This window comes from Haliotis rufescens, unplaced genomic scaffold (assembly GCF_023055435.1).
Source record: "Haliotis rufescens isolate VD_foot unplaced genomic scaffold, xgHalRufe1.0.p SCAF_355, whole genome shotgun sequence".
NCBI lineage: Eukaryota > Metazoa > Mollusca > Gastropoda > Lepetellida > Haliotidae > Haliotis > Haliotis rufescens.
Window position 1 is genome coordinate 18,907 of NW_025964063.1, and position 14,436 is coordinate 33,342.

The following is a 14,436-nucleotide window of genomic DNA, read 5'->3' on the forward strand; positions in this document are numbered from 1 at the left end:
TTTAGGTAGACGGGAGCACAGTCTAAAACGTCTACAGATCCGACTTCAATTGTCAATTGTGAACTTTCTTAATTTAACAGCTTTCAGGGAGATACTATACACTCTATGGTGGGAATCTGACACACGTGAAGACTACAAACAGGTGAGCTTTGTCCCACAACGACACGAAACAGCTCATTTTTTGGCGTTTGGAATAGTTGGTATCAATGTAAATGCACCGCCATAGTACGTATGCAAAGAGTCTTCTGTTGCACGCCACTTCAACGTCCACCACAGCACCATTTGCCGCCTTTGTTGCCGGCCACTGCAGACCGTCCGAAAACCGGCCGACCAAGAGTTACTCCTGCACAGGATCACGACATTCGACTGTTCCACCTACGTCTTCGCAATGCAAGAGCTCCGGAGACTGCAGGACGTTTGAGGTGGATATCGGACCAGACTGTCAGGAACCATCATCGCGAGGCTGGAATCCGACCCAGAAGACCAGTTATCGTCCCTTTTTGCAAGAGACGCTTTCGTTGGGTGCCATACCTTACAGCCTTACATACCAGAATCTGAGAAACTGGAGACGAGTGTGGTTAAGCAATGAATTACGATTTCTTCTTCACCGGCGAGATTGGATAGAACGTGAGAGTTTTGCCCCACATTGTGTACGTGAATTTGACAATTTCAGTTTTCAGTGGCGGAAGTGTCATGGTGTGTGTGTGTGTGTATGTGTGTGTGTGTGTGTGTGTGTGTGTGTGTGTGTGTGTGTGTGTGTGTGTGTGTGTGTGTGTGTGTGTGTGTGTGTGTGTGTGTGTGTGTGTGTGTGTGTGTGTGTGTGTGTGTGTGTGTGGTGGGAGGGCATATCCTACACCTCGAGATCTGACTTGGTTGTGGTTCAGGAAAATTTGACAGCAAATCGCTGTACTGTACTACACACTAAGGTGATCGCCATATGTTGTATGGGGGCAATACACTTCAGCTTCTTCACTGTGACTGTGTTAAAACTGTCCTCAATTATTTGGTGCAGTATATCTCCATTCTAACTGGTCAAAATACCCTGAAATCATTCGCAACCACTCTATGGGGACTGAAGATTAGACTAGGACCCCGTCTTACAAGGTACGTTTATCCCTAAGGTGATCGTAATTGCCATGTTTAACATAGGCTTGCGATAGTTGTAGCGCTGAGGTTACTTTGTTGAACAGGGCACTGGTCGTCAGTTGCCTATACTGATCCTGTACTGGATTGTCTGGCCCCGTCTCGATTATGTTACAGGGTGCCATGACAAAACGTAGTCATAAACATAGTACATAGTTTGTTTGTTTATTTGTTGATTAACGCAGCAGTCTGTCAATCAAGGATTTATGGGTAGGTGAAGTGAGGTAAATGGGTTTAATGTCGCATCCAAGATTATTGCACTTATATAGCGACGTGCATGCAACGCGCGCGCGCGTGTGTGTGTGTGTGTGTGTGTGTGTGTGTGTGTGTGTGTGTGTGTGGCTGCTTGTACTCGTCAGGACTTATGCCGATTTATAGTGTTAGCTCACTAAGATACCATGCCTCAGTTTGACCAGTTTCAGCCTCTTAATACCGAGCGCAAGAAAGGGTAACAACAAATACCATCTCTAACGTCTTTTGGTATGACGCGGCCGGGTATCGAACCCCGGGCCTTCCGCTCTCCAGGCGGACGCTCTACCACTTGACCATGGAAGTTGTCTGATTTATGGGTAGATATGTCAGTGATGTTAACCATAGCAAAGACCTTGTTTGGGGTTAACCCGCTCCTTGAATCAGCACATGTTAAAGCCTATTAAGAAATCTATACTTATCACAAAGCATTATAAAGTATTGTCACGAGTTAGCTTTATGAAACATAATCAGGGTGAATCTGGAATTCTTCCACGATCATAGGTTAATTGTTAGCCTAATGGAAGCAACTCTGCATGGCGAATTGCAGCACCTTTGACGTCTAGGTTACCCGTACTACTATAACAAACATTGTACTGTGCATTGTATTCTTTATGTACGCGAACTTAAAGATACAGAGTGTCTGATCAGAGAGTTCCGACAACAAGAGCAACACTTGACATCCGCCCTCCCGATTGGGCAAAGTGGAACTTGGCCACGTTCTGGTTCTGCTTCAGGAACGAGACTGGAACTAGATATTGCATCGTCATCCATATTGTCTCGTATTTACCGTTGTTTTGCCGATGTAGGAAGTAAAATGAGTTGAGGGAATTGCCGTTAAGCTGCACCGATGTTGGTTTTGGATTGCCGGTCTTGTCACCGAGGCTAATGCAGACTCGCAGATACGCGTACTGGATATTGCTCACATGGCCAAGATTGATGCTGGTGGTGACAACGTTGTTCTGTATTGGTTTAGCAACATCTTGTCCGTAGTGGACAGTTTCCGTGATCGTCTTGCTGTGAGCAAAGTTGAAGGCAGTTTGGAATTTAAGATAGCAGCTTGCCTCAGTCGGCAGTGTGACGACTCCGTTGTTGAGGTGGACGTTTGATTCCTTGTCCCGTACTGTAACCTTGTGGGAGTTCAAGTGGACACAGGACATCACTGCCGTAGACGGATTCATCCATCCGTGATCAAACTTGACCTTGACCTGGGTCGGGTGCGTGTCAAAGTTATGCAGAAGAAGTACAACCTTCTTTGAAGTTGGATCCACTAAAGCATGCGATGCCACGAGTCTCTCAGCTCCATGGAATTGACTGTCTGTTCGCAGATACGTCATGCGATTTGAAAGCACCTGCCAGAAGTGATACGCCTCGGCTGTTTTTCTCTCATGGTTGTTGGTGTCCAAGAGACTGTAATCAATGCTGGCTTGCCCAAAACTTTCTCTATGTCCAAGCAAGAACGCCACAGCTCTGTCGACCACTCCACGATGATTCAGCATGGTAAACATTTCTGCATTGTGGAGGTACACATAGCCATAATCTATCAGTGGGTTAGGCTTCTGCATATCCACACCTATGATAGACCCCAAACCAAAGGCTGAACAGATGATGGGAATATCTTTACCTGTTTTCGAATGGGCATAACTTTCAATTAGATCTATTATCCCAACAAAGCGGGCTTCATTCGAACCTGAGAAGTAGTAGGATTCTCCTGTGATGTGCATATGGCTGAAAGGGTGAAAGGAAATGAAGTCAAGGTGTTTGACCGCCATGTCCAAAAACTCCTTGATATTTTCCCAAACCTTAAAGTCGTGTTTGTCCAGCTGACCAATGGCACCAGAATATGCCGGACCTCCAACTTTAACGTGTGGTAGAGTAGCCTTGACCTTTGCATTGGCGGCTTTGTGGTAGTCAGTAATCTGTGTCCAGTTAACGTTGTATTTCCACATACCGTCGACTTCGTTGACTGGTTCAAAGTATGGCGGTGTGTCACCCTTGGTTCCATCATGGACGGCCTTCAGCAACATAGCAGCCATATCAGCAGCAGCATCCACGTTGTTAGGGAAGTGGCCTTTGTGTTGAGATGTGTCCATCCAGTGTGGCCAGGCGTCGGCTAGGGAGACACATACAATTTTTTTTAATGCATTTAACTATGGTGTTCATTTAGTATCTAAAAGTATCCCAACAGATTTAATATTGCTAACAAGTCTTGAGGCCTTTTTTCTGTCTTTATTTCCTGTTACATTATACTATTGGCTGTGTTATATCTCGAGTTCGGGCCACTGGTCGTGGTTCAATGAAAATCTCTCCTGCATGAACGTCAATGTCATATCTTGACCACTTGAAAATGATTCCTTGGCTTGTTATAGACTAACGTTTAGCGCGGATCTAGTCTTGTTTAGAAGATTATATGTACAAAATGCATGGTAAAATCTCAATTGAGCCAAGCATAATGCTAAATTTCGGCGTAGAGCTTAGGCGATGGAGACGTGCTTAATCATTCTAGAATGAGTTTGATTAATCGTTCTATGGGACACAAACAAGCATAGTTTGTCTCAATTATCTTAAGATGAGTATTCTTATGTTCTCTCAAACAAATTATGCATTACGATATTATAGATTGTAATGTCATTGTACATTATTTCGGCAGTTCAGGGACTTTATCGTTTTCACTTTTGGTCTTTCTATTTCATGGGAATGATGTGTAAAAGCAAATGCAGCTTTTGCATCGTTAAAGGCTGTATGGAAATTCAAAAACTTCAAAATGTCATCAAGGTTAAAACTGTTCTGACCTCTAAGATCCATCATGATTTCTCTCCCCGGGGTTCGTCCGAATCCATCTCTGTTGGCAGAATACATAGAAACTATGTTCTGCTGGAAGCTTGCATTCCGGAAGTAAGCTGGATCAGCATAACCCTTCCGATGATGATCTTCTGGTGCCTGTACGCAGTGGCATGATCATGACAGTGTTGTAACTCATAGGGATGCTAGGGATGTGTTGTACGTCGAGGTGTGCTTACGTGTGTGTTGTACGTCGAGGTGCACCCATGTGAATGTGTCGTGTGTGTGTGTGTGTGTGTGTGTGTGTGTGTGTGTGTTGTACATTGAGGTGTGCTGACATGTGTGTGTGTTGTACATCGAGTCTTGCTGACATGTGTGTGTGTGTGTGTGTGTGTGTTTGTGTTGTACATCGAGGTGTGCTGACGTCAGTGCGTTGTACATTGAGGTGGGCTGACGTGTGTGTTGTAGATCGAGGTGTACCAGCACGAGGAGTTTTACGTGTGTTGTACGGTGCCCTGACACTGATTGTGTTGGTCATCGATGTGTATCAACGCTAGTATGGTGTACATCGAGTATTACCAACGTGAGTGTGTTGTACATTGAGGTGTGTTAGCATGTGTTGTACATCGATTTGTGCTGGATTGTGTTGCATATCAAGGTGTTTTGACGTGTGTTGTACATCGATGTCTACTATCGTTAGTATGTTGTACGTCGAAATATGTTGACGAGGATGTGTTGTATGTAGGGGTGAAATAAAATCTGTTACATTTTTTTTATTATATGGGGCTATAAAGGCATTCTTATAGGATTTTTCATTTTTTTCAAATTCATTGCTAGGTTTTTATAAGCGTTGCAGTGATATATTAACAATATTTGTCCTAATATCTGTCCATGATCCTAGCACACAAATAACGATTTGTAAAAATAAACTCGATCACGTATTCAACGTTTGTATCAACACCTCAACCTTCATCCTCGTGTTTATACAGGTTATAAAAGCTTGTACGTCCCAGTCTTACTCGGTAAATATATAACATCAACACTAAAGAATAACCAGTCTCGATGTTCCCACAAAACATGTTCCATTGGGGGCAAAAGGCAAAATTGCGGTGAAGATTATATGAATGGATTACTACAAATCAATGATAACAACGGGTGTTCGCGAAAAGGGTAAGCATGTCTTGCCCTACCAGCAGCAGAACACTTAATATGACCATCTACCTTCTCAAAGGCTCCAATATCTCCTTTGTTCCAGCGTGCAGCCCTGGCACCAGTTTTCTTCACGTACTGGATGATGCTGGGCTTATCAAACCCCATCTTGCCGTTCCAGCGATCAGGATCAAACACCTTCCGTCCTCCTTTGAGGACGAAATCCTGAAAGATTGTCACTTGATACTGACCAGTGACTAGGCACAACATGTAAACTATGATTGCCACACACATTGACATCTTGCTTGTTGAGAACGGCATTGTGTGCCGGAATGTAGGATTGACGGCAGTTGTCCTATTATATCAGGTGAGGAACGCATGCGGGTCAAGGTTTATCTGGCATAAAGTTGGCTGGTTGTGTAGGTCGAGATGACATTTGTACATGAGAAAGAGACATTTGTAGATGAGACTGTTGTGATTCATGTTTTCTTTGCGATGAGAAAGTATGCAACTATCTAACCCTGATTGTAATCTTGTTTGTCAAAACCATGCCATTGGATCGTGGGTGAGAACCGACCATTTAATTTTTTGAAGTGGACAGGCCGTTAACTTTCCAGTGTGTGTGTGTGCGTGTGTGTGTGTGTGTGCGTGCGTGCGCGCTGTGTGTGTATGTGTGTGAGTGTTTGTTTGTGTGTGTAGTTGTGTTTTTGTATGTGTGTGTTTGTGTGTGTATGTTTGAGTGTGTGTATGTGTTTGTGTGTATATGTGTGTATTAATGTGTTGTGTGTGTGTGTTTGTGTGTTAGTGCATGTGTGTGTCTGTGTGTGTATGTAAGTGTGTATATGTGTATATGTCTGTATGCGTGTATATGTGTGAGTTCGTTTGCGTGTGTTTGTGTGTATGCGTATATGCGTGTGTTTGTATGTGTGTGTTTATGTATGTGTGTATGTGTGCGTGTGTTTGTGTGTGTATGTATGTTTATGTGTGTATGCGTGTAGTTGTGTGTGTTTGAATGTGTTTATATGTGTACATATGTGTGTGTTTATATGATTGCATGTGTGCCTCTGTGTGTATGCGTGTGTTTGCGTGTGCATGTGTGTCTTTGTTTGCGTGTGTGTGTGTGTGTGTGTGTGTGTGTGTGTGTGTGTGTGTGTGTGTGTGTGTGTGTGTGTGTGTGTGTGTGTGTGTGTGTGTGTGTGTGTGTGTGTGTGTGTGTGTGTGTGTCTCGGGGTGTGTATGTATGTGTTTTTTGTGTTTGTGTGTTTGTGTGTGTTTGTTTGTGTATGTGTATGGTTGGGTGTTTATGTCATAAATTGTTCAGTGAGAGGAGGCGCCGAACAGTTTCATGTTACCTCACAACTGTGAACTTAAGCCGAGGCTCGTTGTTAGTCATCCGTCCATCCATCGTATGAAGCTGAAACGTTGTATGGGGCGGTCGGGTAGTTCGTGCTTGTTAAGACAGTTTGGTGTCGCCTCCGAGAAGCCGGTCACATTGGGGACATGTATCGTCCTCCAAAGATTGACCGATATGGTCCCTGAACAACGCAGGTGCATAGGAGCATTGAAGGTACAACTGTAGTGTGTGTTTGTGTGTCTGTTTGTATGTGTGTGCATATGTGTGTGTATGTGTATTTGTGTGTGTATGTGTGTGTTTGCCTGTGTTTGTGTGCGTATGTGTTTGTGTTTGTGTGTGTATGTGTGTATTTGTTCGTGTATATGTGTTTGTGAGTGTATGTGTTTTTGTGTGTGTTTGTTTGTGTATGTGTATGTTTATGTGTGTATGTCATAGATTGTTCAGTGAGAGGAGGCGGCGAACATTTTCATGTTACCTCACAACTGTGAACTTACGCCGAGGGTAAACTTGAAGGTACAACTGTAGTGGGCATTCTCCTAATTTCGACATAAACACAAGTAAATAGGCCGAGAGTATACAAGTACATACGCCCAAAGTGCATAACACTTGCATCGAATTTTTTAAAAGCATAGCCCCTTGCAAGAAATACTATGCATATGCACTGAAATATCACAACTTTCTTTAGACGTAGCTGACGAGGTTCCAGTTTGCTGTTATTTCAAGGATAGCGGTTTGATAACGAAATCGAGGCCACCAGATGTTCCTACTGATAATGAATGAGATGTTTTTCTTCAAATTGTTCTTCCAATTCATATGGAAAAACATATTTTGAGTTTGCCACAAGAAACTAATTTGGGGTGAACAAAACTTGGGCCTAATTTGCGGCATGACGTGGCTGAAGTTTACAAACCTTCCACATATGTCCAATGATTGGCAGATCTAATCAGGATATCTCAGCAGCAACCTTGAAACACATGCAATCATTGATTGCGTTGGTCATTTGCCTAAACTAGATCAGGTAATCAGTACATGCTTACTTTCATGTGTGCTGCCACAAGGTTTCAAGGAGCTATCACTTTATGGAAACTTATGGCTCAATTTAAGTCTAGGGCCTCTCATCCCGAATCTCAGGGAGCCAAAGAGAAGTTCATATGATGAGGATTTACTGTTTTGAGACTGAGAAGGATTGGGATGAAGGCATTTATTTGTTGTTGTTTGCTGTTTTGGAGTCAGTGTAGGAGTCCTTAGCTTGTAGTCCTTTCGACCTTGTCTTTGGCCACACTGTTCATGGACCTTTCAATCACTTGAAGGAGCATTGGGTCAATGATAGCTCTGAAAGGACTTTGTTGGAGTATGTGTATCATTCCAGGCATGGCTTTTTATTAAGCTTGTGAGTTGCTAGAGATAATATAAAATAATCTCAGGACAAAATGAAAGTACACTATGACAAAAATGTCATATCTAATCAGAACAGGAGAGAAGTCACAAGAGAGGAATTTCAGTGATAAAATGTTGGTGTTTGTGCCTGGTCTACCGTTACGTGCTAGGTACAAGGGTCCATGTGTCCAACTTGACTTTTGTTTGTTTATTTGTTTGTTGTTTAATACCGCACTCAGCAATATTCCAGCTATATGACGGTGGTCTGTAAATAATCGAGTCTGGACCAGACAATCCAGTGACTGACATCATGAGCATCGATCCATGCAATTGGGTTGGTTGGTTGGTTTGTTGTTTAACGCCGCACTCAGCAATATTCCAGCTATATAACGGCGGTCTGTAAATAATCGAGTCTGGACCAGACACTCCAGTGATTGACATCATGAGCATCGATCCACGCAATTGGGATATAATGACATGCATCAACGAGCCTAACCACCCGATCCCGTTAGTCGCCTCTTACGACAAGCATGGGTTACTGAAGACCTATTCTACTCAGGATCTTCACTGGTCCACTGCCTCGTGGACATTGTATCAGACTGTGATACCGATGAGAATTGTGGCTTTGTCAAGTTTGATGGCATTCTGGTGAGGATCTTCTGGTGCCTTGACGCAGTGGCATGATCATGACAGAGTTGTAAATCTTAGGGATGCTGACGTGCGTGTGTTTTACATTCAGGCGGGTTAACGAGAGTGTGTTGTACATCGAGTTGTGCTGACCAAATTATGTTTTATACTGAAGTATGTAAACGTCAGTGTTTATACTATGAATTGTGCTTACATGAGTGTGTTGTACATCGAGGAGTTTTAACACGGATGTGTTGTTTGTTGAGGCAAAATAGCACCTGTCAATTATAAGGTGTTCATAAAGGCATACATCCAGCAGGTTTTGTTACTGATTCATTTCTAGGATTCGATAAGCGTCATAAAATCTGTCCATGGTTCTTGCCATGCAGTCGCCATCTTGTTGACGACTAGCAGAAAAAATAACTCTTCATAAATATTAACTCATCGCATGTATAAACTAAGGGGTTCAAGGGATATTACGAGTTTAGCATTTGTGTCATCCCCTCGACCTTCATACTCATGTTCATTCAGCTTATGAAACCTTGAACGTCCTAGTGATGGCTTGGGTAATTATAGAAAGCCAAGGCAAGAGAATAACTAGTCACGACTTTCCTACAAAACAAAATCCATTGGGAGCAAACGGCAAAATGCAGTGAAGATGAACAGATCACTGGAAATGAGTGATACCACCAGGACTTGTTCTGCATGTCCAGCCCCATCTTGCTGTTCCAGCAATCATAATCAAACATCTTCCGTCCTCTTTTCAGGACGAATTCCGGAAAAAGTGTCACTTGAAATTATCCAGTGACCAGACATATCATATAAACTATGATTCTCAACCATAATGACATATTGCTTGTTGGGAGCGATAGTATTTGCCGGAATGTGGGATGGACGGCAGTTGTAATATCAGGTCAAGGTTTATCTGACTTAAAGTTTGTTTTGAAGGTCGACATGACGTGACATACATTTGTAGACAAAACTATTGTGGGTCATGTCTTATCATTGTGAAAGCATTCAAATATTTAGTTAGTGAGTGAGTGAGTGAGTTTGATAACGTCGAGCGCAAAGTCCGTCATCAGTGCATCCATTCCTTGAAGCTGAAACATTGCTTGGATGATTTCAGAAGAAAAAAAAATTCTCAAAAGGGTTAATGGCTATTAAGTAATGATTAAAGGGTGAGGCCTAACGTGTATGTTCCATTGTCTGCTATATAATGCATTTTGATCATGATTCACTCTTTAGGTTTTGACTGAACGCAGTTGGTGGGAATAAGTTCACCAAGGATTTATTGCACAGTAACCAATGAATACAATCGTAAGAAATCAACGAACGACATAATTCATTATTATACAGTTATACGACACTATTGTGCTTACATGTGCTTTTCTGGGAGCTGTAGAAATAATTCAATGGTATCATATGGCTGTTGGGTTCTGTAACATGAAATTAAAGTATTCTTTATGCTTGAACAGGTAAGGGTGGTCTTTCAATACGTAAATGTCAGTCAAGCAAATTGGATCGAAATGTCTCTTTCCATCAAAATATTCCCCTTTTCTAAACAGAGTAGCAACGTAGTCAAATGTGCATTTCTCTGGGTAGTCCCCCCATCGGGGGAAGTCAGCATTAATAGCAGAAGTCAGCTTCGTGATAACCTCCCTTGGAGAGGAGAACCATGATGCATGCCACCCAGCATAGCTGTCAGGTGAACCGATGAGCCAAGTTTCAAACATGCCCCAGGGGTGATTTCCTTTCTGGAGCTTTCGTAACACTGCTTTACTTCCACGAATTGCATCACTACTTCCTTTATAGATGTCTCTGAGCATCTGAATACTACACACTCCTACAACCGTTTTAGGGTGCTTCGTCATTGACCAAAAGAATCCATACATAAAACTGTGAAGAACAAACCCAACAGGGAAGGGATAGCCATTGTGAAGTTTGAGGAAGTGCAGGAGATTTACAAATGGCGTTTCGTCGGTGTCCATAAATACGAATAAATCATCTTTTCTTAGCCCTGAGACTCTGGCCTCTACTGCAGGTGCAAGGTGCTGACGGATGTATGTTTCGGCTATCCAACCATTCAATCGTCCGCCAGCTGGGAATGTGTCCAGGTGGACATGCATTATCTTATGGTGGAATCGCTTCATGTAGCCTCTTCTCAAATTATGTAATAACCTTAACGGTCGTGGATCTCCATGTCCAGTGTAGTTGGATTCCAGAATCACAAACAGATCCACGGCTGAGTGCACCTGTAACATCTTCAGCATCAGTACATGGTGCTCCATATTGAATGTCATGACTAGAATCAGCCGTCGTGGCTTTTCTCTTGGCGTGATGATGTAACTGCGTGACAGTTTGGACAAGGCAGTCTTCACAATGCTTGGCACAGAACAATGTTTCCCTGCATAACCTGAGCTGCACACACAGGTCACGTTAGAACCCTGCTCCTGCACTTTGGATGTTCCTGGTTTAAAGCATTTTAGCTTTCCGTTTATAAACGTGAAATCCTCGTTACCAAGAACTGGAAGAGTAAATTTCCATGGCTTTTTCAAATCATAATCTTTATACAAATTAGGACCGTCGTCTTCGGGTAGAGTCAGTGGTTCAGTGTTGTTTATTGAAAAGAAGTAATCTATTGAGGAATACCACTTATCGAGATGGCTTATTTCTCCAGGTTCAAAAGGAAGCCATCTGTTTGTAGTATTCAAGTGACAGGACGTACCAAGATATCGGTGTGGATACAATGTATGATCAATGGTTTTGTTAAGACTTGACATCGACTTTGACGCCCCCAACAGTTTAGTTGTGTTGAACGAGTACACAAGCTGTGTTAAAGATGTAACCATTTTTGAACCATTGACAGGAATTTTCAAAGGCACTCTGGTGGATGTGTCGGTCATTCTGATTAGCACTATCAGGAGGAAGACGACCTGTGCACAGATGACAGCAACAACTGCCCTTGACACTTTAAATTTCATGAACATTCGTAAAAAACCCATCTTTAATTTGACTCTGTAGTAGGTCACAGTACCCTTGATGGTCAGGACATTTGAACGTTGATGGTCCTATCAGCAAATATGTGCTTTATTGAAAATCTTCCAATGGTTCTTCTATTTTCTTATAGCTTGTGTGTCGATCACACACCTGTAAATAAAAAAACCAAATATCAATACCAATTCATGATAGAAATAACGTTTGATTAAACCAGAAAGGGGGCAATACTTATGCCATGCAAACACGAAAACGTCGTTTTTTTCCGTATATGGTCATTGAACGAAAACTCGACGTTTTCTGGATGCTTTCTAACCATCGGCTTTCGTCCAAATGACGTCGTTATTTTACATCGGAAGTTTCTACAGTTTCTTGATTGACATTGACAGTAGACAGCGTTTACCAGTATTTCTATTTCTTAGCTTCCATTGGTCAGCTCTGTCTATCAATTAAATACATGGTTGCATAGTTGCATGCAACACATATAATTCTCTATGGTATTTATCCCAGTTCTGGTCGCTTTACACGTGGTCTGGCCGTCTCACCTTACTAAGAATATGAGCAGCACTTTGTCTGGACAGTTACAGTATGTCTGGGCACAATAAGACCAATAGAACCCGCAGACGGACTTCTGTTTTCAATTTAGAGATTATCCGGTCAAATACCTACCACTACGGCGGATATAAGTTGGATACAGCTTCCTTACTGTAACATTAACTGAACACAGGTAATCACCACATATGCATTCATAACGTTTGTCAATAAGGTTTTTCGAAATTTACGAATTACGTTTTTTAATTTCTTTTAATCTGTAATTCATGCATATAAAACCTAATTATAACAAAGAAACCTAACATACTCAGTAAATGATATCCTGTTAAATTAAACTGTAACAGCTTCTGATTTCATAGCTCTTCATTGATGATTGTCAATTATGTGATGGGTGATGAGTTCAAATATATGCCGATGTGAGAGTCGAAACGTTCTGTTTAACAATAATGCTCTCGGTGCTCTCGGTGAATACATTTTGACATGTACTTCCAGTATTAATTGGAACATATCATTATTACATATCCATGGTTTTTTATCTTCACAGGTCTAATGGTTGATAGATCAAGTAATAACAGAAATGAGCCAACTGGAACAGTATTCCAGTTATATGAAGGCGTGTCAGCTTAATGTGGGAGGAGAGTCCCAGACGTTTACCACTTCGGGGACACCCACGAGCACGGTAATGGTGCTGACAAACCTAGACACATTATCGGGGCGAACAGGGATTCGAACCCACAATCATATGTTTCTGGCGTGTCCAGGGGACGCAACTCTTCACAGCCACACATGCCCCTTGACCATTAGTGAACGATATAAGCTCATCCATATATTAGAAAATTATCGTATAAACATACATATCTGTTGATGAAGTTAATAGATGAAGAAGTTATATAATCTCCCTGTTCCGTGTGGGGGTTGTCGTTCGAGTCAACTTTCACAATTCAAAATCCTTGACGCTCATGTTTGTCTGTTCATAATGAAATACATCGAATTATATTCAGATATGGTTCTATGTTACCGCCTAACCATGGGAGATTAATCTTACTGTTGCCGCACGGCTCTATGCATACATACAGTCAAGTTCCGTTAATCCGACATGGCTGGTTGCATATGATTATGTCGGATGGATTAACGAGTATGTCGGATAAACGAAATGAAGTAGAAGTAGTATCAACGTTTGTGATCGAAAATCGGACAACTACAAGATAGGATAACGATACAAACACGTATTCATATTGTTACAGGTTGTACATAGGTTGGGTGAAATGGGGCTTAAGGTCGCGTTGAAGGTTATTGTACTCAGCGACGTGCATGCACGTGTGTGAGGTGAGGTGAAATTGGGTTTAACGTCGCGTCCAAGATTATTGCACTTATATAGCGACGTGCAAGCACGTGTATGTGTGTGTGTGGCTGCTTGTACTAGTCCGGACTGATGCCGATTTATAGTGCTAGCTCACTGAGATACCATGCCGCAGTTTAACATGAATACCCCACTCAGACACAGTATACTGACTCCGAGCCGACCAGTCCTTGTTTTAGCCCCGTAATGCCGAGCGCCAGACAGGGTAACAACAAGTACAATCTTTTAACGTCTTTTTGTATGACGCGGCCCGGGATCGAACAATGGGCCTTCCGCTCTCCGGGCGGACGCTCTACCACAAGACCACGGAGGCGGTCGCACGTGTGTGTGTGTGTGTGTGTGCGTGCGTGCGTGCGTGCGTGCGTGTGTGTGTGTGTGTGTGTGTGTGTGTGTGTGTGTGTGTGTGTGTGTGTGTGTGTGCGCGTGCGTGTGCGTGTGTGCGTGCGTCAGTGTGTGTGTGTAAGCTTCTACTAGCTCGGACTAACGCCGATTTTAGTAGTGTTCGCCAACTAAGATACCATGCAGCAGTTCAACATACATGAGTGAGTGAGTGAATATGATTTTACGCCGCTTCTAGCAATATTCCAGCAATATCATGGCGGGGTACACCAGAAATGGGCTTCACACATTGTACCCATATGGGGAATCGAACCCGGGTCTTCATCGTGACGCTTAACCACTAGGCTACGCTCCGCCCCTTAACATAAATGCCCTACTTAGCCAGCATACTGACTCCGAGCCGAACAGTCCTTGTTTTAACCCCTTACTGCCGAGCGTCAGGCAAGGTAACAAGAAGTACGTCTTTTAACGTCCTTTGGTATGAGGCGGCCGGGGATATTCGGTCTTGACA

At 42.7% G+C, this 14,436-nt stretch overlaps 2 protein-coding genes across 2 annotated transcripts; both read right to left on the reverse strand.

Moving 5' to 3' along the window:
* Positions 1 to 1,989: 1,989 nt before the first annotated feature.
* On the reverse strand, positions 1,990 to 5,679 carry LOC124129252. Its single transcript, XM_046492762.2, has 3 exons — positions 5,395 to 5,679; positions 4,185 to 4,332; positions 1,990 to 3,505 (listed from the first exon to the last, which is right to left on the reverse strand). The coding sequence occupies exons 1-3, from the start codon at positions 5,641 to 5,643 to the stop codon at positions 2,040 to 2,042; spliced, it is 1,863 nt and encodes a 620-aa protein (XP_046348718.2). The 5' UTR covers positions 5,644 to 5,679; the 3' UTR covers positions 1,990 to 2,039.
* A 4,419-nt stretch (positions 5,680 to 10,098) lies between these two features.
* Positions 10,099 to 11,583, reverse strand: LOC124129253 (beta-1,4-mannosyl-glycoprotein 4-beta-N-acetylglucosaminyltransferase-like). The gene is made up of 2 exons (XM_048381138.1): positions 11,406 to 11,583; positions 10,099 to 11,204 (listed from the first exon to the last, which is right to left on the reverse strand). Exons 1-2 carry the CDS (start codon positions 11,581 to 11,583, stop codon positions 10,099 to 10,101), a joined length of 1,284 nt encoding a protein of 427 aa, XP_048237095.1.
* Positions 11,584 to 14,436: the final 2,853 nt, after the last annotated feature.